The sequence below is a fragment of the Cricetulus griseus genome, chromosome 4, assembly GCF_003668045.3.
Source record: "Cricetulus griseus strain 17A/GY chromosome 4, alternate assembly CriGri-PICRH-1.0, whole genome shotgun sequence".
In the NCBI taxonomy this organism is placed as follows: Eukaryota; Metazoa; Chordata; class Mammalia; order Rodentia; family Cricetidae; genus Cricetulus; species Cricetulus griseus.
Window position 1 is genome coordinate 66,888,646 of NC_048597.1, and position 27,960 is coordinate 66,916,605.

The 27,960-nt window shown below is 41.7% G+C and overlaps 2 protein-coding genes across 6 annotated transcripts in view; one reads left to right on the plus strand and one right to left on the minus strand.

The window, feature by feature from the left end:
- Senp2 (SUMO specific peptidase 2) overlaps positions 1–25,577 on the minus strand; it is a 43,401-nt gene extending 17,824 nt beyond the window's left edge. For both annotated transcript variants that reach the window (XR_004769974.1, XM_027413007.2), the window contains exons 1-11: positions 25,358–25,577; positions 23,847–23,905; positions 19,855–19,988; positions 18,243–18,309; positions 17,192–17,282; positions 10,067–10,217; positions 8,027–8,127; positions 6,580–6,674; positions 6,012–6,063; positions 2,825–2,885; positions 643–816 (exon numbers count right to left, since the gene is read on the minus strand). Coding sequence is in view for 1 of the 2 variants with exons in the window: in XM_027413007.2 (XP_027268808.1) it covers positions 643–816; positions 2,825–2,885; positions 6,012–6,063; positions 6,580–6,674; positions 8,027–8,127; positions 10,067–10,217; positions 17,192–17,282; positions 18,243–18,309; positions 19,855–19,988; positions 23,847–23,905; positions 25,358–25,458 (1,086 nt within the window). In the remaining variant the exon portion in view is untranslated. The remainder of the gene's footprint in view (positions 1–642; positions 817–2,824; positions 2,886–6,011; positions 6,064–6,579; positions 6,675–8,026; positions 8,128–10,066; positions 10,218–17,191; positions 17,283–18,242; positions 18,310–19,854; positions 19,989–23,846; positions 23,906–25,357) is intronic.
- A 218-nt stretch (positions 25,578–25,795) lies between these two features.
- The window catches only part of Liph (lipase H), a 63,511-nt gene continuing 61,346 nt past the window's right edge, over positions 25,796–27,960 (plus strand). For 3 of the 4 annotated variants that reach the window (XM_027413010.2, XM_027413008.2, XM_035444694.1), the window contains exon 1: positions 25,796–25,944. The gene's annotated coding sequence lies outside the window, so the exon portion shown is untranslated. The remainder of the gene's footprint in view (positions 25,945–27,960) is intronic. The other variant, XM_027413009.2, reaches the window with a different exon arrangement.

Sequence of the window (27,960 nt, forward strand, 5' to 3'; positions counted from 1 at the left end):
GGCAATAGAGATGAAACTACAAGAACTCCTATGCAGTGCACTGTAGGCACTACAGAGATCTCTGCTAAGCAGACCCCTCCACATGCACCAAAATAACAGGGGAAGAAGATCCAGTATGAGGAATTCCTTTAAAATAAGAACTTTCATTTCCTAGGTTTTTAGTAAACTTTCACTATATTCAAGTATGGTAATCAATTAAAAAAGGATGTCTTAGAAAACTGTAATTTTAAAAATGCTCAATACATTCATTCTACATTTTAATTTAATAATACTACATTTTAAAACTCTAACTTTTGAAGGGTAGAAAAACAATCCATTACAGACAGATGTGACAGCACATGCTTATAATTCCAGCACTCGGGAGGCTAACAGCAAGAGGATTGCAGTGAGTTCCAGACCAACCTGGGCTAAGTAAAGACCTAGACACAGTTTCAGAAAGAGAAAAAAAAAAACAAAAAACCTTCACACAGAATACAAATGATCAATATAGCAATGTAAATAGATCTGGAATCCAGTTTTGTTTTTGTTTTTTTAGAACTTCGTATATTCACTCCTTTTGTGGAGAAACTTCTCAAAATGAGTTTAGAAGAAACTGGCAAGTCTAAAACAGCCGCCTTACTCTGACCCGCACGGGAACTATACCTCTGTAAGTTCAAAGAGATCTGTTCTTCTCTCCTTCTCTCTGCTTGGGAAGTTCTTTTCCTTTGCCTCGAGTCCTGATATCTTCCTCCTGAGTAAACCATTGCTCCCACTTCCAAGGCGAAGCCGGGCAGACACTTCCTCCGACAGATCAGGCTCCAACTGGTGTCCCCTTGTCTGACCAAAAGAGTTTCAACATTGACATGCTTGACCTGCACATAACACGTTCTACATACACATGCTGTACACATTATGAAAGAAGATACAAAGCTAACTTTTTCCAGTTTAATTCTGTCATGGATTTTCATTTTGGGTGGTGAAAAAGTGCATAAAAACATATTTGACAGTGAAAATCCACTGTGAAGCCACACAGCCTCTGTTCCAAGTGCCTTTCTAATTGTATAGTTCACTGAGATGTACAGACTTTGGGTCTGGTTAGTTTTCATGTATGTTATTTTTTATAATAAGGTTTACAAAATTAAGAAAAATGTCAAACTCTGGCATTAACTTAAGAGAGAATGAATATGAGAACTGGTAACTCTCCCGACCATAAAACAGACTCGGTCAGTTGTCTGCACTGGCAAGGGTGATCGGAAGCTTCAGAGTTAATCAAAGGCCCACGGGGCATACCAACTGCAAAACGAAACACTCGCCACCATTCCTCAGGGACTAGGAAGGAAAGCATTTTCAGTTCCTATCCCAATGGAAAATGTAGTGAAAACATGTTTGTAAAGTTTAGAAAGGAACAAAGTATGGCCTGCAGTGTATCATAAAGAGGAATCTACTTCTGTCCTTATTCAAAGTCAGCTGTGTTAACTAAATCAGCTTTACTTTATTTATTCCTTTTTCTGTGTGGGAGTTGGAACCTAAGACCTTTAACATGCTAGACAAACTACCACTAGTCCTCTCTTTTGCCCCACATATATAAAACCCACACCTTACAAAAAAACTAAGTAAGTGTATTTAGAAACAGAACTTTGGAGTAGAACCACAGTGGTCTGAAGACACCAGTGAGCATTCTTCATTTTTGCTGACTGCCAGGTAATCCCTATCTCCTCCTCCTTCATTTTACAGAAAGAGTAGCTCTCCCTTTATTGTCTAGACTTGGTCCTCCCCACGTGCTAAGATTATGAGCATTCTTTATTTTGGCTAAATAGATGATAAATGAGAATTAAACACAAAGAGTCAATCTGGAATCACTGGAAACAGAGCATTAGATAAGGGAATGTTTTAAGACGTATCACTTTTGTAATTCTATGTAACTAAAATGTGAGTAACATAAAGATTCAGTTGCATTAAATTAAGAAATCTATTTCTCTGTGGGATAATTAATTATTCAGGAGACAGAATCAAGTGGATCTCTACAAGTTTGAGGCCAATCTGGTCTATATAGCAAGTTCCAGGCCAGCCAAGATTACACAGTGAGACCCTGTCACAAAAGGGAGACAGACAGAGAAGGACACACAGAGAAAGAGAGACAGAGACAGGTATACTTCTGCCAGATACTAAATGCTTAGCAATATACTTCATTATTAAAAACCTGAATATGGGGGTTGGGGAGATGGCTCAGTGGTTAAGAGCACTTACTGCTCTTCCAGAGGACCTGGGTTCAATTCCCGGCACCCACATGGCAGATCACAACTGTCTATAATTCCAGTCCCAGAGGATCTGGCATCCTTATACCTACAAGCAGGCAAAACACCAATGCACATAAAATAAAAATAAATGTTAAAAAAAACAAACAAACAAGAGCCGGGCGGTGGTGGCGAATGCCTTTAGTCCCAGCAGGAGGCAGAGGCAGGCCTGTGAATTCTAGACCAGCCTGGTCTACTAGAGCTAGTTCCAGGACGGCCTCCAAAGCCACAGAGAAAAACCCTGTCTTGAACACCCCCCCCCCAAAAAATAAATAGAAACCAAACAAAAAACCTGGGTATGTCTACAGAGTTCACTGAAACACTGATTCTAATACTTACACTGAAAGTAGGCCAGGCAGTGGTGGTGCACACCTTTAATCCCAGCACTTGGGAGGCAGAGGCAGGTGGCTCTCTGAGTTTGAGGGCAGCCTGGTCTACAGAGTGAGTTCCAGGACTGTTTTTTTGGCAGAGAAACCCTGCCAAAAAAAAACAAAAAAACCAAAAAAACAAAAAAACAAAGAAACAAAAATTTACCAAGGGTTTCTACTTACACCTTCCTTTTCAAATCGGAGTCCCGCCACCTTCTCTGGATCAGCTTTTCCCTTTGAGTACCTGAGAAGAAACCATCAGAGACTTCTGCTGTTTAGCAAGGTACATATTAGTTCTAGAAGTAAGATTTACTAGCAGTGCACATTTGTAATCCCAGAACCTAGGGAACTGGAGGCAGGAAGATCAGTTGCTCAAGGTTACATAATTAGTTTAAGGCTAGCCTGGGCTAAATGAGATCCTGTCTCAAATATTTATTTTTTAATTTTAAAATTAGGATTTACTAATCTCTAAACAAAAGTGGTCTTGAGAATGCTGACCCTGTCCTGTCTCTGCTTCCTGGCCTGCCCTAAATAAATTGTTCCATTCTAATTCTTTCCTCACTATGACTGACCTCTCTACTCTGAGCTAAATAAACCCTCCCTCAAGTTGTCTCTGCCAGGCACTTTAACAGCAATGGAAGGAAGTGCCACGAAGGACTGGCGTCAAGAAGTGTGCTTCCTGGTGTGAGCAAACCTCTCTGTGGATCTTACAAGTCTGGGAAAGTCTGAAAAATATGGGAAAATGGAGCTGCGGGTGAGAGAAAGGTGCTCTAGAACACTGAAAGCAGAACTGAATGGAAGATTCTGACAGGAAGACCACAATGCCCACAGAAATGCTGACACTAGACTGTACTCTTGAGAGTCAGACGGGGGCCCTTGGTACTGGAAGGTAAAGAATGGCTCTATTTCCTTTGCAACCTGAAACCTTGTCTGAGAGGGATTCAAAAGAGGATAGAGTGTAGGAAGAAGTGATATATTCCTTAACTCAGCACTCAAGGCAGAGGCAGGAGGATCATGAGTCTGAGGTCAGCCTTACACAGTAAGACCCATCTCAAAAGACCAGAAAAGGGGGCTAAAGAGGTGGACAAGATGGTAAAATACTGAGTTTGAGTCCAATACCCATGTAAAAGCTGGCTGCAGCAGCACAAGCTTATAATCCCAACTCTAGGGAGGAGGAGACAGGAGGCCAAGGTTTGCTGGCCAGCCAGTTTAGCCAAATCAACAAGCTTCAGGTTCAGTGAGAGACCATGTCAAAAAAAAAAAAAAAAAAAAGACTGAGGAAGACATCTAATCATCTAATGTCTCCACCTGTGACCTCCACATGCATACACACATAGACCCCTCCCTGCCCATTCTCTTAAAAAAAAAAGACGGGTTTGGGATGCAGTGATAAAGGAACTTTAAAGGCAGTTTAGCAGTCCCAATGTGGCATGGATATGGCTAGAAGCTTTTAGCCAAGCTTACAGGAAGACTTGGAAGGAAAATACAGAGCCAAAGGATGAAAGTGATAGACAAGGATGATGAAATTATTAAAAAAGACTAGTACTGCTAAAATCACCCAAGCCATTCCTGACCCCCCCCCCAAAAAAAAAAACACTCAGATACTCTTCTTAGAAGAAACTGGCCACAGACTTAAAGCATAAAAACTGTGAACTCGTCTTATTTACTGCTTTCTTGTTATCAGAACAGTTTCTTTGTTTTGTGTGCTTCTGGTATTCTTACACTTACTTATTGGAAGGGGTGGCAAAAGTGATACACAAGTGTAAATCAGAGGGAAACCACAGGAGGTTGGTTCTCTCTGCCATATGGATTCTGGCGATCAATCTCAGGTCTTCAGATTGGTGGCAAGCTCTTGAGCTATCTTGCCACCCCTGTAGAATCATTTTGAAGACTGCCCCAAGAAGAAAGGTACCCCCCTCTTCTTGCAGAGAGTTGCCTACGGTCATCTATCTAAACACAGAGGCCACAGCAGTTGTGGTCCAAGGTCAGCTATCGTCAAGTAGTAAAGACTTTGATATTGTTCATGTGGTGAATTTTTGATGGTTAAGCATGACTGGATTTAGAAACACTAGTAGACTGGATATGTCTATGAGGGATAAACTGAGGGAGCAGTGAGTGCCACCATTCCACAGACTGGAGGCTGGGAAGAGGTTGTTTACAAGCCAGCCTTCCCTTTCTCTGCTTTCTGATCTACCGTTTCCTTGCCATGCTTACCCTATGACAGTGGGCTAAACCCTCAGAGTCAAAACACATCCTTCATCCATTACAGCACATCTCTCAGGAACTCTGCTCATGGAACAGACTAATGCCTACTCAATGTATCTGAGATGGTAATTCCAATTAAGCCTTTTGAAAAGTTGTAATCGTTAACAAACTGAAAATTTTTCCATACAATTTCTGTTTGGATATTGATATACCAATTTCTTTCTTCCTTCCTTCCCTTCTTTTTTTTTTTTTTTTTTTTTTTTGTTGTTGTTGTTTTATTTTTTTCGAGAGAGGGTTTCTCTGTAGACCAGACTGGCCTCTAACTCGAAGAACTGCTCTCCTCTGTTTCCAGAGTGCTGGTATTAAAGGCATGTGCCACCACTGCCCGGCACCAATTTCTTTCTACTGTGAGGAAGTATGTAAGATTCATAGCCTGAGCCCGGCGTCAGTGGCACACGCCTTTAATCCCAGCATTCGGGAGGCAGAGGCAGGCGGATCTCTGTGAGTTCGAGACCAGCCTGGTCTACAAGATTCACAGCCTGTGACTGGCATCTACTAACTAAACGTTGTAAATTATGGACAATAATTATCCCATTGTGAGTTCTCTGAGAATATGTTTATGCCTTCCTGGAACCCATTCTGGCACATAATTTATAAATAATCAACACTTAAATTTCCTTAAAATAGCTTTGAGTTTATATAGTCTTCTAAACCAATGGCCAGCAAACTTTTCTGAAAGGACCCAGGAATAAAACTTCAGGTTGTGTAGCTTCATTCACACTTCTTTACCTCTGAGGTTTACTTAACAAAAACAGACGGACCAGATTTGGACCATTGCCACTGCTGGCAAAGTATGCTCTAAGGTAACAACCATCCAAAATCCTAGGAAAGCAGGACAACCTTCACTACTGCCCCTGGGTCTGATGCAGTGGCCACTGTAGATGCCACCCAACCCATACTAAGAAGCACCTGCTTCCCCAAGTCCCAATGGCTAGCTAAGAGATGAGGGCAGCTTGGAAGTGTCTGACTTACAACTATTTACCTACTCACAGTGCTAACCAGTTAGCAAACTGAGAAGATCCACAGTTCCTCAAGGTTATTCATAAATGTAGCTTGTGAGGAGACTTACTCTAAATGAAATCTTAGAATTAAATGGGCCACGCACCTCTTCTCACTTCTCACTGAACAGAGAGGTCCCCTTGTTTCAACGACTCTGTCTGTGGGGATAGAAAGAAAGATCCTTTACTAGCCAATTACAGGTTGGAATTTCAACTGTCAGATTCAAAGAATCAGGACATTTGTTTGCACTTATGCTAATGTGAACTCCAAAGCCATTGGCTCCCTCACACACGAGCACGTAAAATACACGTGACTTTCTCTTCCTTCAATACAATCTTGAGCACAAACTGATACCAAATCATTCAAAAAGCAAGTCATTAAGTGAATAGTTATTGGAGAAATACAAGGAAGTTAATATGAAGTAAATAATTTTAGTCTCACAAAATATACTACTAATACAGGCATTTCACACATAAACTTAATCTTAAAGCAATTTTCTCTTTTAAAATAAAACTTTCAGTACTAGGTAAGTGCTAGCCAATGCCTTGAAGCCTGACAGTACTTTACAGCCTAGTCTACCACCTATGAGTAGTGTGCCAATTTCCAACCTCGCACACATGGTCTCACATGAACTGAGGTCAATGTCTTAAGATAGAGCTAAAGCTGGAACTCACACTGTTTTGGAACAAAATGGGCTGTTCTGATTCCGTGACTCTGCTCTTCCACCCAGCCTTTGGTCTTTAATGTGTCCATCTGGCTTCTCTGAGAACTTAGAAAGACACAAAGAGGAAGATCAGCTCAGGTAAAGGAAAGACCCTAGTCACAGTGGAAAAAGAACTAACATTCCAACCCACAACACCAAGATGACAATAAAACCTACAATATGCAATAACCAAAGTTAATACTCCCAAATAATAATTTGTTCTTTCTGCATTCAATAAGCTAGACAATCCTGTCACTCAACTTGATAATTTCATATTTCATGGGGCTCTGTGTATTTGCAATTACTTGTTAAAATTACCAAGTGAACTGAAATCCTGAATTCATACCTTCCTGCCCACTCCTCCAGATAAATATAAGACTAGACATCACTTCCTTTTGCTACTGTTATCTATCTGCCCAAATCACCGGCATATTTAATTAACAAGCAACCACGTAAACAAAGTTCTTATTACCTAGTTTTATTTCTAAGTAGAGGATGCTAAAACGCAATCACTAGATGCCTCAGACACTCTCTCTCTCTCTCTCTCTCTCTCTCTCTCTCTCTCTCTCTCTCTCTCTCTCTGTCTGTCTCTGTGGGAGGAGGAAGTAGGAGGAGAGGCTATAAGGAAATAAAGAGAAAAAAAAGGGAGGTGACAGAAAGATGAGCAGAAGAAAAGGAGCTGGGACAAACTCAGAGAGACAGATACCGTGGGACATGCCTGTATTGAGCTCAGAGACCGGGCAGTGATTTCTTTTTTGTACATGAGTAAGAATTCATGCCAGGTGGTGGTGGTGGCACATGCCTTTAATCCCAGCAATCAGGAGGCAGAGGCAGGCAGATCTCTGTGAGTTTGAGACCAGCTTACAGAGGGAGTTCCAGGACAGGCTCCAAAGCTACACAGAGAAACCCTGTCTCAAAAAAACCAAAAACCAACAAGCAAAAGAAAAAAGACACAACAAAGAATTCATGTGAGTTGGATGTGGTTTCCAATGGATATAATCCCAGCATGTGGGAAGCTGGGGCAGGAGGATTCTAAGTTCTAGTCCAGCCTGTGCTAGACAGTGAGATACTGCCTTGAAACAAAAATGACCAGAGGGGGCAAAAAAGAGTTCATGTAGGCAAAGGACTCTAAAGCTAACAGAAAATTCCATTTTGTAAGCCACTACACTACAGTTTCATAAAGCTACACAGCGAGCTCTTGTATTTTTGGTTGTGAGCCTAGCCATTAATGGCTGAGCCATCTCTCCAGCCCCACAGCTAGGTCTCTTCAAACCAGCACCTCTCTAGAAACAGGATAAAGGATACATGCTAACTAAGGATACATGCTAACAAAGAGTACATGCTATGGATACATGCTAACAAAGAATACATGCTAAGGACACATGCTAACAAAGCATTCATCTTGTCATCTCTCTTACCTATGATGTGAAGATACAGCAGGGAGAGTGTTTCCATGACCACCTTCTTTAAGTCGTTCCAATAACTTTCGGTATTTTTCTCTTTCATCCTTTTGGACACCCTGAATAAAGAAGTATGCATGGTGAGTAGCAGAACATGAAGCCTAAACTCAAATCTAACCAGACAGTGGCCAAGGAGATGCAGCCCACAGAGGGACTTTATTTGGGGAACACTGTTCTTAAAGTTGCTTTAATTACCAACTTTATAAAAAAAAAAATTTTAAATCCCAAATCCTGACCTCTTTGGAAAAAAATGAATCAACAACTTGGAGCTATCCCCTTTAGGTAGGCCATTTCTTTTCCATGCTACTTCACTTATTTACATTGTCTGCTAGGTCAGTGGTTCTCAACTGGGTGGGTTGAACAGCCCTTTCACAGGGGTCACCTAAGACCACCCACATATCAGATATTTAGAATTCATCAGTAGCAAAATTACAGTTATGAAGTAGCAACAAAAATGTTATGGTTGGGGTTCACCACAACATGAGGAACTGTATTAAACGGTCACAGCATTAGGAAGGTTGAGAATCACTGTGCTAGATCTTGGAGGTATTTGCGTCTTTGACAGAACTATGTTGAACAAAAGTGAGTTGACCAGAAATGAACAGAAAACAATCCATTTGATAATCAGAGTCCACATCGCCATGGCCCTGCAGTCTCAGCCTTTATGGCGTGCAGTCACCCTTCAGCACCTCACCCAGCTGACCTGGCCTGGCCTTCCTGGACAGTAACTGCTTCTCAATCTTCTCGCTCGTCAGTCTCTACTGCTGCCGTAAACGCTAAACGGCTCTGCCCACATCTTGTCTCACACTACATCATTCCCCTGAATAATCTTATCAGCTCCCTTGAATTAAATCACATCAATATGCAGAAATTCAGAAACATGTCTCTAACCCTGCCTTCTTCTCAAACTTCCCATCACCTATATCCAAGAGTCTACAGGAGAGGTCTTCTTGCGTGTTTCACAGGCACTTTAAACAATGTCCAAAACTGAAGTCAGCATCTTCCCCCTAAACACACAGGGTATCTTGGTCAGTGACATAGATTTATCCAGAGCTGAAATCTGGGCCTCAGGGTCTCCCTGTATGCTATGTATTATTATTCTCAATCAGCAAACGTGTCCTTGCTAAGACTGACACCCATTGTCCTAGGATCTGTCTGCTTAGTTCTATCTCAGATCTCCTAAAACACTCAGGCTCCTCTTCTGAAAACACACAGAGGGTCTCTGGCCCACTATTCTCTTGGGCTGTCTGCTGAATTATAAGTTATGTAAAACCTCTGAAGGCTGGGGCCAAATCTGGGATTCATATCCCGAATCACTAAAAACTAGTGCAGTATCTGGAACTTGAATAAATGTTTATTTGATAAGCCAAACAAACAGCTCCCAAACAATCTACCAAGTTAAAGCAGAGGATGGTACTGGGAAGTGGCAGGGACAGAAATAACCCTCAGCATTCCTGAAAGAAATGAAGCTCTCAAGAGAGAAACAAAGGTCTATCTCTTCTTCACACTATGCACATCATTTACCACCTTCATCAATCACAGCTCCTAAAGTTTGCAAAGTTAAGTTAGGAAGGGTGTGATGGTGCATGTGCAGCCTAGCACTCTGGAGGCAGAGGCAGAGGAGGCACATTTCTGTAAGTTAGAGGCCTGCCTGGTCTACATAGTGAGCTGCAGGACAGCCAGGGCTATGTAGAGAGACTCTATCTTCAAAAACTAAAATTAAAAAGCAATCTCTAATATGACACTTTCCTTCTTTTAGGTGGCTCTAACATCTGAAACTGGCATCATTATGCATGTCTAGAGTAGCTCTGGGTAGCTAACTGTACAGCAACAGTACTTACTGTGAGTCAAAGCAGGCTGGGGAGGCCAGGAAGGGACAGGACGCTGGGACACTTACAGTCACTATACCCTTTCTGTACCTTTTGAATTGTATGCCATAGAACACAATTACTCCAAAGTCATTAAAAACATTTAGGGTATCAGGCTAAAAGGACTTACCTCCTCCACAGTGCAATGGGGACGCCTCACACCCTTGCCACTCTCTTCAGAAATCATCTCTGTTACACCCTGCTCCTGAGGTTTCCATGTTAAGGAACTCTCTGGATTGCTTTTGCTATGTCGACGGCCACTTGGTCTTCTATTATAGCCTCTAGAGAATAAAAGAGAGAGGAAAAACAACATATCACTGAATTGGGATTTAGGTTCCTAGGTCATCTGATTATTCTGCTGTTGTAGTTTAAGACTGCTAGTTTTTAAACAACCAACCATCATTTGCAAAAGTTAGATATCCCAGCATTCTACTAGGAATGTCTGTTCTGGTCACTCGAGCTGTCATATGAAAGCCCTCATTCTCATAGACAGGTTTCCAACCCTACCCCCAGATTTAGCTCCCTACTGCATACACCTCTCCCCCTAATAGTGTACTTTTCCTTTACTCAGTGTGCACCATTGAAATATCAGCTACATGCTAGCAAATTCTATGCTGGGACAGCGCAGCATGCCTATGGTCATAGCCACTCAGAGGCTGAGGCTTAAAAACCACTTCAAGGCAAGAATCTAAAACCAATTGGGCAGGGTAACAAGACTCATTTTAATTTTAATTTTTTATTTTTTGGTTTTTTGTTTGTTTTGTTTTTTGAGACAGGGTTTCTCTGTGTAGCTTTGGAGCCTATCCTGGCACTAGCTCTGGAGACCAGGCTGGCCTCGAACTCACAGAGATCCACCTGCCTCTGCCTCCGGAGTGCTGGGATTAAAGGCGTGTGCCACCAACGCCCGGCTCATTTTAATTTTTAAAAGATGTGTGTCTGGAGTGGCTACGGGATATAGATCAGTGGTAGAGTGTTAATCTAATATTCAAGGCCCTGGGTTCAATCCCTAAAAGGAAGGAAAGGGAGTGGAAGGGGGAGGGGAAAGAAAAAGGGCAGGGAGAAGGGAAGGGTTAATGATTAATAAAAAACCTGCTGCTGGTGGCAATACCCACATCTCTCCTTGGTATTGCCAAGGGTGCAAACTGATATCATAGCTCCTGGTAAGTGCTTTGGAAAGAATACAACACGCTCATGTGCTATTTTCACAAAAACACTGTACTACCTCTAAAAACATCCACTGTCTATGTTAAGTTTAAACACTAATGTCATTACAAGGAAAAGTTACGGAGATACCCAGGATTAAAGCAGATTCTTAAATGATGAAAACCAAACAGCATGCAATCCTGAACTGGATCCTGGTTTTGGCAGGGAAAAAGTTACAATGGAGAAATTTAACTAAGACTTATAAAAATGTCAAACTTTATAACCTATAATTATAAAAATCAATATCCCCACCCTTATAAATAACTCAAATATTCAAGAAAAAAGCGGGAGTCCAAGTGCTAACTCTCAAATGGTTCAGAAAAAATATATAAATACATGCATACATATATACATACATACATACACACACACACACACACACACACACACACACACACACACATATATACATACGACGGAAGGAGATAAAGTGGATATAGCAGAGCACCAGTCAAAGAACCAAAAGGAAACACAGAGCAAAACTGGCATGCATGGAAGAGAAAGCATACAGATCCAAAATTGTAGAAAAGATCAACACTCTTCACTCAAGCAATAAAAAAGAAAACCAGACCTATATAAACACTATCAGCCAGCTGGACCTAACTGACATCTATAGGATGCTTTATTCAGTAGTAGTAGAGTATACATTCTATTGAAGCCAATGTGGAGCACCATTTAAATGGATAATACTGTGGGACAAAAACTGAAATTTAAAAAACTTAACAGTGAAAACAATGCAAAGTATAGTCTCTGACCATAAAGGAATTAACCAGAAATCACTATCAGAAAGATATCAGGAATATTTTGGTACTTAGAAATTAAACAATGTACTTTGAACCTTGTAAATGAATAACATAGAAATTAGATCAAATTGTAAACTGGGTGGTAGTGGCACACACCTTTAATCCCAGCACTCGGGAGGCAGAGGCAAGCAGATCTCTGTGAGTTCAAGACCAGCCTGGTCTACAAGAACTAGTTCCAGGACAACCTCCAAAGCCATAGAGGAAACCTGTCTCAAAACACCCCCCCCCAAAAAAAAAATTAGATCAAACTGTAAAGGATAGGAACAAGCCAGTCTTTTAAGTTTGGTGGCTGTCCCAATGATGAACATAGGGAAACTGACATTAACTAAATGCTTAGAGAATCAAGTTCATTTCTAAGTATATATGCCTCATGAACAAGAATAGCCCTCAAATAATACAATTGTCAAGCATGCAGCACACTTTTAATTTTTCCAAAGCTACTGGGAGTTTCCTTTATAGCATTCTTGGTAAAAATCCAGTCAGGTTCCACATTGCATCTTGTTGTTGTGTATCTTTGGTGTGCTTTCATCTGATAACTCTGTCTTAAAGATAGAGCACAGGCCGCTGGCTTTGTAGACTGCATTTTAATTTAAGAATAAACTATTTTCACAGGTTAAGTTTAGACGATCAGTTTCTGCAAGAACACTACATTGATTGATGATGCCCATCTCAGTCAATATACCTGGAGGCTATGGTGTCACTTTGTGCTACTACCAACCATTTCAACTTGATCTTTTTATTAAGATTGTATCAGGCAGGATGCTCTATAAAAAGTCACCTGCCTTTGATAATTAATAAGGGATGGGGGGGTAATTGTATGTGAATATAAGTATCCTAGGCCTTACCAAATCCACTTTAGCTTAACCATGACTCATCCATAACCATTATTACTGTGATGGTCACAAATGGTAATTGTTTACCTTCTGAGCTCACAGTCAACATTTTCCTATAAAGATCTCCCTTTTCCATATCCATCCATTGGTATTTGCATTACAAGCTTTATTCATTTTCATGTTTAAATTGCCCCCTATTTGGCCACTGAATGCCTATCAAGTTTTTTTCCCAAGTCAGGCTGGCATTTCACCAGTTTTGGGGCCCTCTTTCAATTTGTACTTTCCCTCCTAGCTTTATAATTTATATTTCACTCAAATTTCAGAGGCACCTGGTTTTTAGCTCCCCCCCCCTTCTCTCTCTCCCTCTCACCCTCCCTCCGTCTCTCTCTCTCTCTCTCTGAGATGGTCTCACTGTATAGCCCCGGCTGGGCTGGAACTGGTGATGTAAACCAGGCTGGCCTCTACATTAACATCTCCTGCCTCTGCCTCCCAAGTCCTGGAATTAGAGATATGTACCACCACAGCTAGCTTTCATTTAAACTTTTTTTTTTAATGATTTATTATTTCTGTATACATGTTTTGTCTGCATGTGTGTCTGTACACCATGTGCGCACAGTACTTGTGGAGGATACACAAGAGCATCAGAAACCTGGAACTTGAAAGCTACCATCTGAGTGCTGGGTACTGAACATGGACGGGTCCTCTACAAGTGCTCTATAACAGTCAGCTCTCCAGGCTTTCACTTTTAATTATAAGTCGTTAGCCAAAGATCTCCAGATTTGTGTTTGTATGTGTTCATGTTTGCATGTGTGCTTTCACATGTAAAAACAAGAGGCCAACGTTAGGCTCTCCACCTCATTTTTTGAGGCAGGGTCTCACTGAACCTAGGAGATCATCAATTCTGCTAGGCTGGTTGGCCAATGAGCTCAGACATTTGCCCATTTCTCCAACCTCCAGCACTTGGGGTTACAGATTTGTGCAGCTGTGGGATAGCTTTTACATGGATGCTTGGAATCTAAATTTGGGCCCTTGTGTCTGTACAGCAAGCACTTTACTGATTGAACTCTGCAAGCCCAGAATTTTGTTTTGTTTTGTTTTTTGTTCATTTGTTTTTCAAGATAAGAAAAGGCTCTGTACATTTATAGCTGAAGCAAGATACTTCAAGAAAATATCCATACAGAGTAAACAGGACTTTTACAATTTAAAAACTATGAGAGCTTAAAAAAAAAATCAAGAGGCTAAACAGAAAAACTGAAAGTTCAAAGCCAACTTGGACTACACAGTGAGTTCAGGACAGTCTGAGTAACATAAATCCCAGTCTGGTGTGGACTATGTGGTTGAGATCCTATCTCAAAAAATAGAAAACAAAAAAACCCAAACAACTAAAAAACAATCAAACCCTCAAGAGATATGCCTACCTCTGCCTCTTAGTGCTGGGATTAAAGATCTCAGGACAACCGACAAGTTAGCTCAGTGGGTAGAGGTGTTTGCTGCCATGCCTGATCACCTGAATTTGACCCCTGGAGCCCACATGATGCAAAGAGTGAACCAACTTTCACAAACTGTGTTGAACTTACACACAAACACACACTTAATGCATAAAAAAAAATGAAGAGGAAAGGAAATTGTTGATAATATTTTACAGAGCTGACATATGTGTTCAATGTACAAAAACCTGTCAGGGTTATCTGGGCCAGGGTAGTGCACACCTTTAATCCCAGTGCTTGGGAGGCAGAGGCAGGCAGATCTCTGAGTTAAAGGTAAGCTTAGGCTACAGGACTAAACAGAGAAACTGTCTCACCACCCCCCAAATTATATCAGGTTGTACGTACATACACACACAGCACACATGTACACATGCACACACACACAGTTTAAAAGATAAGTGAACATTAATTCTTTTTAAAATGGTTTTCAGGGAGGCTGGAGAGAGTGTTCAGTGGGAAGTACACTTGCTATTCTTGTAGAGGATCAGGGTTCAGTTCCCAACACACACAAAGTGTGTAGTAACTATCTGTAATCCTAATCCAGGGATTCTAAAGCCCTTTTCTGCAAAGCACTCATACATGTAAAATGAACCAAGATACTGTGTTTCCATGTTCACTTAATTCTAGGACGGTTTTTGTTTCCCTTTTGATTTCTCCCTTAACCCAATTGTCATTCAGTAGTATGCTATGTAGTTCCCATGAGTCTGGGTACTTACTGCGGTTACCAGTGTTGTTGACATCCAGCTTTATTCCTTTGTGGTCAGATATGATACAGGATGTTATATCAATCTTCCTACATTTATATTGAGACTTGTTTTGTATTCTAATATGTGGTCAATTTTGGAGAAAATTACAATAGTTCCTAAGAAGAAAATGCATTCCCTAACTAGATACCACACACTACCAAATAACATCCCTGGTACCAGGAATGGGCTACCTCTTTTTTGAGTTGTTGACTAATGGGGTCCCATAGACCAACCCTCTAAACATTACAGCCTATTGCCAATGCTCTCGGTTACCCTCCAGAACTTGACAGTAAGACCCTATTGCTGAAGAACACCACATACTTGAGTCACAGACTACAGAGAAATCCAGCTGGTACTCAACTGAAAGCTTAAATGGTATTAGTTAGTTTTCATAGTGCTGGAAGATATTATGCACACCACCAGAGGAAAAGTAATCATCAAACTCACCCAGCTATGAACCCAGTAAGCTACAATAATAGCACAAATGTTATGGGAGTAACCAACCAATTTTGATTGGATTTAGGCCTACTTCATGAGATGGAACCCATACCTGACACTAAGGCCAAGAACCTGTGGCTGGATAGGGCATGGGCTCTAAGGGGGAAATCTAGTACTATTATTCTACTAAATGGATATAGCAATAAAATGACTTAATGACTCATGTCTATAACCATCAACCAGTGTGTGTGTCTCTCAATCCTCATCAGATAAGCTTCTTCTGGTGATGGCTACTAACACAGAAACCCACAATGGGCCGCTGTACAGAGAGTAAGAGACTCTGGAGTGAACAGTCCTAAATGGGTGTCTATACCACACCTCTTCCGTCAAGGCTCAGGGATCTATGCAGAAGAGCGGGAAGATTGAAAGAACCAGAGGCAGTAGATAACTTCAAGTGTTTTCACTACACAACAGGCAGATGCACTTATGAACTCATGAGACTATGACAACATGCAAAAAAGCTGTGTAAGCTCAAGCCATACAAAATCTTAGCATAGCAGTGGGTCCAAAGTCCTACCCCTGCTTAGGAGCTACTGGTATTGACTGTTACAGGGAAAGAGAATGTCACTTTTCTTCAACAGAGTGACACCAGGTCTATATATCATATTCCAAGGCAGGTCCTATACTCAGAAGTAGCTTATAACATGAAAATAAATGACCCAGAGACTGATTCTGGGATTCAAACTTCAAGCTGAAAATCAGAAAAGCAAAGCAGCTGGTCACTAGCTTTTACCACTGCTGCAGGCTGAATGGGCTGATCCTGCAGCCTCTCCTCAGCTTGGCTGAAGAATCCTAAGACTGGAGAATGTTTTCCTATCCTCAATGTGGCTGGAGAATAAATGCCCTATACTGAGACCTTGCTCCTGTCAGATATACTTCCTAATGCTGGGGATAAAAGGCATGTGATCCCAGGAGCTGAGATCATTTTTATGTGAGCTGTTTCTCTTTAGGACTGGATCAATCTTGTATAGATCTGGGTGGCCTTGAACTCAGAGAGGCCTAGGATTAAAGGTGTGTACCACTACCTCCTAGCTTCTGGCTGCTGGGATTAAAGGTGTGTGCCTGGCTTCTATGGTTTATGGCTGACTTTGCTTTCTGAATCCTCAGGCAAGTTTAATGAATCATAAATAATGTATCACCACAGTACCTAGCAACACAAACTGGACTTGATAGGAGAGCAAGAAGGTGGGAGGAAAGACATGAGGTTGATGAGCATGGAGGAGGGGGAGGAGCTGGAGAAAGGGATGAACATAATCAAAATACACTGTGTGAAATTCTCAAAAAAGAAATAAAAACATTAAAGAATAAAATAGGGAGCTATAGAGATGGCTCAGTGATTAAGAATACTGGCTGTCTTCCAGAGGACTAGAGAACCAGGCCTGGTGGTTCAAAGCCCTCTTCTGACCTCCTCAGACACCAACTATGAACAGACGCAGATTATGTATTCAGACAAAATACACACAGAATTATTAAGATAAAAATTTTAAAAAATAATTTACAAAACCAAACCATAGTATGGACATGTAATACAGCTGGAAACACTCAAATTCAAACCTAACTCATCATGTGATAGTCAGCAAGTTAATACCCTTAGAGTACCTACTTAGTATTATTAAACAGAACAAAAGTGAAAATGTCTAGCAACAGTGAGTTCCACTTACAGAAAAGCAGAATTTAACACTTACCCAAATGAAGGCAGGACTCTACGTGGCTGATCTCGGGTTACTGTCACTCTGATCTTTGGATAATCACTTATTCCATTAGGAGATTTATTACCTTTAAGAACATATTTGTAATGAGAAATAGCCTGCATCAGGACAGAAATTTTACATGGCAGAACTAACTATCTTATCTTTTTAAAAGCACAGTACTAATGTTACAAAAACATTAAAGGAAAGCAATGGTGGGCTAGGAATGTAGTTCTGTGGTACACTATTACCTAACATGTATGAGACCCTAAGTTCAATTTTAATTATTTTTCACTACCACAAAACCACAACAATAATCAGGTAACTGATATTAGAACAATATGTGTAAGTCAAATTCAGTGTACATAAACCTTAAAACCATGAACTAAATCAAACGTTGCTCCTTGCATCGCCCTCTGTTATTTTGGTCCCAGCAATGTCAAGGAGCTAACACATGAGTACATGCTTACTCATCTTTGCACTTCTGTGCCACAGAGGTGTGAGGAGTGTAATTATAAAGCATTATTTCTTAGCTTCTTCTACTATGGCTTCTGAATTTCAACTTCCACCTTTTTCTCTCACTAGTCTACCCACATGGCAGACACTAAAACTGCTTTTCAGAGCTCTGGCTTCTTCTGAGCTTTCCCCACTAGTTTGTGCAATACATACAATCACAATCCCCTTTCAGGGTCTATTGATAATATGGAATGCTATACAGCTGCAGGAATCAGGAGCTTATGGTTGCCCATTAAATACATGAACTCCGAGCAAGAACAAGGTCTTCTGCTATTCCTGAGGATAGCAAATCAGTGCCTGGAACACAGTAAGCTCTCAGGAATATTTTTAAAAGATTTTTTATTATTTTTAAATTGTGTGTGTGTGTGTGTGTGTGTGTGTGAGAGAGAGAGAGAGAGAGAGAGAGAGAGAGAGAGAGAGAGAGAGAGAGAGAGAAAGAGAGAAAGAGAGAGAGAAAGAAATTGATGTTCTCCTAAGACTTAGGGGACACAGGCAGAAGTGCAGGTAAGCAAGAGCAGTTTGACCACCTCACCCAGTTTCAGCATGCTGTTGCAAGATCCAGAACCTGTCAGTTCACAAGATGCAGAGTTCGAAAACACCTAAAATAAAGCAGTCATTTCTGTAACACCCAAGCTTGTACTTTAAAACAATTTCTAATATAAAGCTCACTCTATTCATGATAACTTTCAAGCTAGCACACAGAAATAACATTGTTAAGATAAAAAAAAAGTTGTCAAAACTGGCAAAACAGTGTTAAAAAGATAATCACATTTCTCCACAATACTTTATAAGTAAAAACAAATTTCCAGCAGGGAGGTAGTAGCACACACCGTTAATCCAAGCACTCGGGAGGCAGAGGCAGGCAGATCTCTATGAGTTCAAGGCCAGCCTTGTCTACAGAACAAGTTCCAGGACAGCCTCCAAAGCTACACAGAGAAACCCTGTCTCAAAAAAACAAAACAAATTTCCTTTTCAAGAAGATCCTCACTGTAGGGATCAGGCTGACCTCACACTCACTCTACTCTGTTTTTTAAAAGACTTATTTATTATGTATACACACACCAGAAGAGGGCACCAGATCTCATTATAGACAGTTGTAAGCCACCATGTGGTTGCTGGGAATTGAACTCTAGACCTCTGGAAGAGCAGTCTGCACTCTTAACTTCTCAGCCATCTCTCCAGCTCCCTGTTCTTTTGTTCTTAAGACAGTGCTTAACTCTGTAGCCTGGGCTGGCCTGGAATTCACTATGGAGCCAGGCTGGTCTCAAGCTCATAATGATTCTTCTGCCTCCACCTCGATTACAGGCATTAGCCATTACACCTGGCTTTTTCTTTTCTTCTTTTTGTCTTTTAGGCAGGGGTCTCACTAGGTTGTCACAATGGTCCTGAATGTCCAAGGTCAGCTAACTATCCCACAGCACTCTTCTGAGCACTAGGATCAAAAGAGTATGGCATCAGACTAAGGGAGCCAAAGTTCTTTTTTAAAGTATTGCATTGCTGAGTGTGTGTGTGTGTGTGGGGGGGGGGGTGTCCATGTGCGTGGACATGGAGGTCAGAGGACAACTTGCAGAAACTAGCTCTCTACAGTGTGGGTCCTGGATATTGAACTAAGTTCATCAGGCTTAGCAGCAAGCCTGAGCTTACTTTAGTCTTTACTCATTGAGCCATTTTGCTGCCTCCTAATATTCTTTATAAATATTTTTTAAAATACTTAAATTTTTAACCTTTAATTTCTTGACCTTCATATCAAAGGTAATAAATGCATGATCATTTCTGGAAATAAGTCAACCTATATGTTAATTCCCCCCAAATCTATGAGAATATTTTTTAAATTCAATTTATAAACATCACAGTGTGTTGGGCTGGAGGTGTAACTCAGTAGTAGACTACTGCTTAATATATACAAGATCCATACAGGCAGGCCTTTAATCCCAGAACTCAGGAGACAGAAGCAGGGAGATCTCTGAGAGTTTGAGATCAGCCTAGTCTACATAGAGAGTTCTAGGACACACAGAGCTATGAAAAGAGACCCTGTCTCAAAAAACAAACAAACAAAAGATGTATGAGGTCCTGGGTTCCATCTCCACACAAAAATCAAAAAGGGAAAGGAAAAAGACCAGTAGCCAAGCCCCATCCCCACTGACCTCTCCTGAAGGGGCCACATTCCGTGTTCCATTACAAGCAGAAGACACCATGGGTTTTGTGGTCAGCTGGAATGGGACTCCAAATAAACTTGCAGCATTGTAGAGACTGTTTTTCACTTGGTGAATGAAGCAATCTAAAAAATAACAAATTATAAACAGAGCATTAACTTGCAGAAAAAATTAATTGTTTTGAAAAGAACCTCTACTAGTTTTTAATAAAGTCTTACTTTTGAACACTGAAATAAAACTGTATCTATAATATAAAAGTATTTGGGAGCCATCGAAGTGGCTTGGTGAGTCACAGTGCTTGCTATGCAAGCCTGCCTGGCAACCTAAGATTGATTTCCAGAACCCACATAAAGACAGAACTGACTCCACAAAGTTGTCCTCTGACCGCCACAGGTATGTTACAGCATAACTCCATTCACACATGTGCATCATACATACATGAATAAACTGAATAAGTGGAATTCTAACATGTGAATTTTGTTTTAATCAACTACCACAGCTGCTATAAAAACATTAAACTATTACTTTAATAAGCCACAAACTGATTCACCAAGAAATTATCTCAAGTAGCAGCTTTTAAGCAGTAAGCTTTGTAGAATGCATAAAGAAACCACAGAGATGAAAGATAAATGAACAAGGAACATACATACTGCTAGGTATGGAAAACACACAGAGAGCACTGACCTTTACTCAGTTTGCCATTCCTTCCCAGGCAGGTGACAATTTGATTATCTTAAACAAGCATCTACAAAGCCCCTCATAAATCTTGACTGAGTGCAGTATAAAACACACAGCTCTTAAGCATCTGTGACAAAAAGCTATCCCACTACTGAACCAGATGCATTGGACAATTTCTAGTTCACTTCTTCCTGGTACCAAAGATTACAAAACAGAGAAGTAAACAAAAGGGGAGTGTGTTTCAGTGCTCCTCCACTTCCTTCTTTCATAGTACTACCTCCTCACTTCCTACACATCTGTGTTTCTCAGTTTCCTTTGTACTTACTAATTAATTATAAAGAATTATTTTATGCCTTAAGAAAAAAAATAGCCTAAAATGGTAGCTTTAAAGCAACAGAGTTCCAATATAAATAAAATACGAAATAAATATTCTCTAAAAAGGGGAATGGCTCCAATAATCGAGAAAATGTGTTGGTGAGGTGGAGCAGAATCCAAACTGGAAGTAATTTACTTGTTTGCTGACTACGATGGTGCATACTTGTAATTCAAACATTCAGGACACTGAAGCATCCTGTCCTAGTTAGGGTTACTATTACTGTGATGAAACACCATGACCAAAAGGGTTTATTTGGCTTACACTCTATCGTTACTGTTCATCTTCAAAGAAGTCAGGGCAGGAACTCACACAGGACAAGGATCTGGAGGCAGGAGTTGTGATGCATAGGCCATTGAGTGTGCTGCTACTGTCTTGCTCCACATGGCTTGCTCAACCTGCTTTCTTATAGAACCCAGGACAACCAATCCAGTGGGACCACAATGGGCTGGGCTCTCCCATATCAGTCACTAATTAACAAAATGTTCTACAGGCTTGCTTGCAGCCAGATCTTATAGTGACATTTTCTCAACTGAGGCTCCTTCTTCTCCAATGATTCCAGCTTCAGTCAGTTGACATAAAAATAGCAAGCATACATCCCAACTTCATGAGGTGAATCTCAAGCTGGAGACCAGCCTTAAGCAACATAGGAACTTAAGGATAGCCTGTGCTACATATGGAGACCCTGTCTCAAAAAGGAGAAGTTCTAACTTTTTAAATTGTTGTTTTCCATTTCAGGAATTTGGAGACAATTTCACGTTATTCCTACAATAAGTTGAAGAATCATTTCTATTTTATTTGCCTACAAATTTTATTTAAAAAAAAAAAAGGGACGCCAGACGTTGGTGGCTCACGCCTCTAATCCCAGCACTCGGGAGGCAGAGGCAGGCGGATCTCTGTGAGTTCGAGACCAGCCTGGTCTACAAGAGCTAGTTCCAGGATAGCCTCCAAAGCCAGAGAAACCCTGTCTCGAAAAACCAAAACCAAAAAAAAAAAAAAGGGGGGGGACTATCCTAATATTGTGTTAACTTATCCGCTGAACTCTCACAAAGGCAGGTCTCACCTGTAAGAGACTCAAGACTACACAGTTCTCCTGAGACTCTGGCTTTCACTGTAAAGTCATGGGTCTGCTATGATGAGGTCCTCCTCCTTTCTTCCTTTCCTCACCTCTTCTGCTTCTCCTCCCCAAAGGTACCCAGAGTAACCCAATGTAAAAGCCAGAAGCCAGGTGTGGATGCCTAGCAATTTTGTTTAAATGAGTGAAAATTAAAAGTTCAGTTCTTTATTGAGGTGTGATGGCTCACATATGTACTCCAGAGATTGGGAGTCTGGAACAAAGGGTTGAGACCAATTTGGACCACTTAGCCACACACCCACACACCACCCACACCCATACACAAAATTTAAAAAATTTCAAAACCCTCAATTCTTTGAGTTAAACTAGCCACAATTGACGTAATCAACAGTCATCAGCACAGGAAGATCTGCTGGTCAGCACACTGTGTACCCAGCTCATCTCCAGTTCAGATTACTTTCTGCTGTTTGCAGTAAGGAAATCAAACTCTGTATTCAACAGAAATGAAGGAGTGGGGTGATCCTTAGGCCAGATGTAGATGATTACCATATACAACCAACCCAGGAACCTTCTCTAATACCACCAAAGTTTTGTCTTGTTTTGTAGTACTAGGGACTGAACTTTGGGTGCTGAGTGTATTAGACAATTACTGAACTTATTCCTACCCTCTTACTACTTTACTTTGAAACAGGTCTCACTAACTTGTCCAAGCAGGCTTTGAACTTCTGATCTACCTGCTTCAACATCCTCAGCAGATCACAGGCCTGTGTTAGCCAGGCCCTGGGTACCCACCAGTTGTTTTTTGTTTCTGCTTTTTTTTTTTGGGGGGGGGGAGTTCTGGTCATGTTGCTTTATGTATTTTACTACATTCAAGTACAAGCTAATATTTATTTATATTTTATTTTTTTATTTTTATTTTTTTATTTAATTTTGTTTGGTTTTGTTTTTCGAGACAGGGTTTTTCCCTGTGGCTTTGGAGGCTGTCCTGGAACTCGTTCTTGTAGACCAGGCTGGTCCCAAACTCACATAGATCCGCCTGCCTCTGCCTCCGAGTGCTGGGATTAAAGGCGTGCGCCACCACCACCCGGCAAGATTTAATTTTTAAAGCAGCTCATTTTTTTCTTAGTTAAAAATTATTATAGTTGGGCCTAGTATTCATTTCTTTTATTTCCTGTAACTGTAAAATCAAGACGTATTCAGTATTTATTGGTGGATTTAAATGAAATATCAAGTTCCACAGTTAACGAATACATCTGAAATAAGCCCAAATTCATGATCAGGTTGAAAAAAGGGAGCATACTATAGTATTCTACTGTGTCTTGTCCTTTAATCTGCTTTTATTCTCTTCTACCAGTAAGATATAAGAAAGTAGATTTGAGGCAACAAATTAGATTGGTTCATTCAGCCAGATGAGTCTGATCAGTCAGTCTGAACAGGCTTCTCAAAAATAAAGATTAACTTTTTACTATAGAAGACTTTAGAACTGTAAACACATTCAATACACATATCTGAAAGACACACGCAGTCGTCTCCAGGAAGGGCAATGGCATAGGCAAGAGCAGGAAACAGGCAATTTTTCATTATCTCAACATTTTTCGTTTTAAATTTTGTTCCATGCATGTATTTTTCCTACTAAAAGAAATGAATTTTTTGACAGGTGGTGGCACATGCCTTTAATCCCAGCACTTGAGAGGCAGAGGCAGGTGGATCTCAGTGAGTTCAAGGCCAGCCTGGTCTACAAAGCAAGCTACAGGACAGCTAGGACCATCCCACAGAGAAACCCTGTCTCCAAAACAAAAACAACAATAACAACAACAAAAAAGCAAACAAAAAAAGAAGAATTTTTAGATGTAGTACCTAATCTTGGTCTTTTGGCTGGGATTTCATCAGTGTCCACTGTAGTAGAAAACAGAGCACTGTAAAGAAAGGAAAAGAAGTACATATATACAAATGTAACACATGTATTTCTACAAATAAATTTACTCAGAGCTGGAGGCGTGACTCAGTTGTACAGCATGTATTTAGCATGTAAAGGACCCTGAGTTCAACACCTAGCACCAAAACAAAAACTTCATACAACAATTTTTCTTCCATTTACTAGTCATAAAATGAGATGAAACTCGGAAAACAGAATTCGATTTCCGTATCTTAAGACCCAACACTCCCTACCATGGGATGATGTGTCATCTAGTCAAGTTGAACCAATAAATCATCTGTTTTTGGAACAAGGACCTCAGAGACAACCATTTTTTACTTCAAGTGACAATATTAGCAACCTTAAGAGGTTAAGTTATTGGGGGGCTTTGGAAGGAGAGTTCGTAACTGCCCCACCTCACCCCTACCCCAGTGCTGGGGACCGAAGAAAGGACAGGCACGACAGACAAGCACTCTACCACTAAGGCACACCTCTAGTCCCTAAAATGAATTGTTTCATAAGACTAGAGTCCCTAAATATAGTAAAGAACAGGAGTAAGGCAGCAAAATTCAAGGCATCGAATGACTCTGAGGGACTATGAATGAGAATAATTGTGAGATTAACAGTCCCCAGTCAGGAAAACATACAGCCTCATTGTACTCCAAACCCAGCATAAAACACTGTAGTACACTACACATCACTTTAGGAACTTTATAGCGCTTAAAATGATCCCTTCTCTCTGGAACACGTGCTACAGTTTAGCTAACAACCAATTCCATCAGTGACCTACATTCCAAGAATCATCTCTGAACCATTTTGTTCTACTTCCCCTAAACCAATCTTTTATCCACTTCTCTTGACCTGGAAACACAAAAATAATAATCATCCTAATAAATGAAGCAGACACAGAGAGAAGAAAAGGAAGGACGGAAGGATGGGAGAGACTTACGGGGAATATAGAATTCGCACCGTATTTTACTTTCTAGAAAAATCCTTAATTAAAGGGGAAGAATGTAAAAAAAATGTAAAGGAGTGGATGCTAAGTAATAACATTTGTAATTTCCCTCTAATCTTGGAGTGCAGTGCCTACTTTCTTTCTGCCTCTTACACCGATGCTAAAGAACAGGACCACTCTCCTCCCCTCTAGCCCAACACTGACACAGCTGCTGTAAAACAAGACGACTGCTGTTCCTTGGTGCGAAGAGAACAGAACTCGCAGTCAAACTCCTAACCTACTGGTTTGTCCCTGCGCTGCCCGCCCGCCCGCGATGACACCGGGCGACCGGAGCTGTATCGGGCGAGCAGCACAGCGCCGGCCTCCCGCTCCCCTTCCGCTCACAGCGAGAGGGGCGGACTCGCCCCAGGCCTCCACGGTCCCGGAGCCGCCGGTTCCCACAGGCCCGCTGCGCCCAACGCCAGCGCGGGGGAGGGGACCGGCGCGCGGCCGCCTTACCTGCTCGAGCGCCGCCTCTTGAGCAGGGCGCGGGCCCCGGGCGCAGGCCGCTCGCACAAGCGGAAAATGGTGCCGAGAACCCTAGCCAGCCATCTGTACATTCCAGGCCTGAGCAGCAGCGGCGGCCGACACACCCCGAGACGCGAACCCCAGAGCTGTCGCCGCCGCCGCCGCTGCCGCCTTCGCTGCTTCGGCCGGAGCCAGGTTCAGGCGCGGACTTGTGACGCCATCAGAGGGCCCACAGATTCAACGTTCCCCGGGCTATGGGCGGACCCTCTCCGCGCCCCTGACGTCACCTTCTTCCGCCCAACGGGAAAGCGGCCTCCTCAATCTGCGCACGCGCAGCCTGGCCCCCCGCGCCTTGTAAACCTACCAACAGGAAGCCGCCGGACCGAGTGGGCTCAGTGCAGACCTGATTGGCAGGCTGGTGGGCGGGGCTTTCTCTTTTGCGGAGCCAGTCAGGAGTCTGCCTTGGGACAAGGCCCACAGACCCAGACCACGTGCATCGCTGCCAAGTGGTGAGAGCTACCGGAGCAACGGAACAGTAGGGGCTTTGTAAAAGAATGCACACGGTGCAAATAGGTCAGGTTAGCTATCGAGTGTTTAACGTTTTTCTCTTTATCGGTCTCTTTATTTGTCTCATACTTTACGCGGATTGCCGTCATGCCCACAGCAACCGAATGCAATAGGGAAGGAATCTTATGCCAGTCATAAAAACCAAAAGTATATAGCATTAAATCATGTGTCTAAGATAATAAAGTTATCCACCAGCATTTGAATAAGAGTCTAAGTAGTAGGGCCCATTCTGCAATCTTAAGGTCAAGCCTACTGGGAGGAACATTTTCATTAGATAATTATAAATTAGAATACAAGATAATTAGCTCCTGTGAGGAATAAGGGTGCAAAGTGCAATGGAGCTAGAGAAAGGAAAACCACGTGCTGGGGAGTGGCTAGGGCCAGAAGGACACAAGTCCTTAGGGAAGTGTTGTGGGATATTTGTGTGAAGATGTGTTCTGTGATTGGTATAATAAAGAGCTAAATGGCCAATAGCTAGGCAGGAAGGATATGTAGGATTTTGGAAGAGAAGAAGAGGAGGAAGAATCGAGGCTTGTGAATTATGTGAGAGAGAAGCCAAAGATACATGGAAGGAGTCAGACATGTAGATGAAAGAAAGGTAAAAAACCACATGGTAAAATGTAGATTAATAGAATCAGGTTAATTGAAGTTATAAGAACTCGTTGGGGAAAAGCCTAATTAATAAGTCTCCATGTCATTTGTTTGTTTGTTTGTTTCAAGACAGGGTTTCTCTGTGTGGCAGCCCTGGCTGTCCTGGAACTCACTTTGTAGACCAGCCTGGCCTCAAACTCACAGAGATCTGCCTGTTTCTGCCTCCCAAGTGCAGGAAGGGATGGAAGGTGTGAGCCACCACTGCCCACCTCTATTTGTGAGCTGCTGGCCCAATGAAAAATCAGCTACATATGATGCCTAATGTGGAACTTAGAAAGATTCCCTGCCTTTTTGGATGGAGAGAGGAGGTCACTGGTCACTTCCCCAATGCTTCTCTGATCAATCAAGTTATTACCTTGATATCTGACTTCTGAGATTTTATTGTTAACGAATAATTAGATAAGCTTCATCTGGCACCTTACGTGGGGCTTGAATAGTCTCATAGGACTCCAGAAAGCGGTCTCTTGGGTTACTAGGTAGGATCAGCTGCAGCTCCTTTAAGCGGCCCTCCTGTGTAGCTGAGCACTTAAGCAGCATGCACTGGGTACAAATGCCTGCCGCATCTAGGACTCAGCATCTTCCCAGAGCCGGGGAAGTAAACAGATCCAGGCCCAGCCACAGGCATAAGGCTCTCACCAACTGGAGCGGGTAGGGGGGGCAAAGACAGCTGCCAGAGCCATGTGGTGGTAGCCTAATCTTTCAAGGTTTGGCCTACATGGTCAGAGAAAGCTACAGACACACAAAAGCCAGGCCCAAGAACACCTCTGAAATGTGTTTATATAAGCCAGGAGGTGGCAGTGCATGCCTTTAATCCCAGCACTTCAGGAGGCAGAGGCAGGTGGATCTCTATGAGTTTGAGGCCAGCCTGGTCTATAGAGCAATTTCCAGGACCACCAAAGCTATCGAGAAACCCTGTATCAAAAAACAAACAAACATAAAAAGTGCTTAAATGCTAAAGAAAGAAAAGAAAAGAAAAATGGAGATAGACAGTCATAGAAAAAAATAAATAATTTAAAAATAATAAAGTCTTTAAAAAGAGAGTAATGTAATTAAAAGAATAAGCCACAAAAGGATGGAAAATATAACACAGGGAGTTTGGACTTATATGGTACTTAGTTAATTTTGAATTTTTTGAATGCTAATAAACACAGAGAACAAACTCTGGATCAGTAGCAACCATTATGAGAACCAAAGGGACCAGTGGGCCTAGGAGGGGTAGAAGCAGGCCCAGAGAGGACTGTAGTAGGAATTTGGAAGTGCAGTCAGTCCCTGCAGGCCACAGTTTGTGAGCCAGTTCATGCAAGTTTTTAATCCTCTCTTCCACTTGGCTGAACTGGCTCACATACTAGCAATACACTTCACTGAAGGAAAGCCAG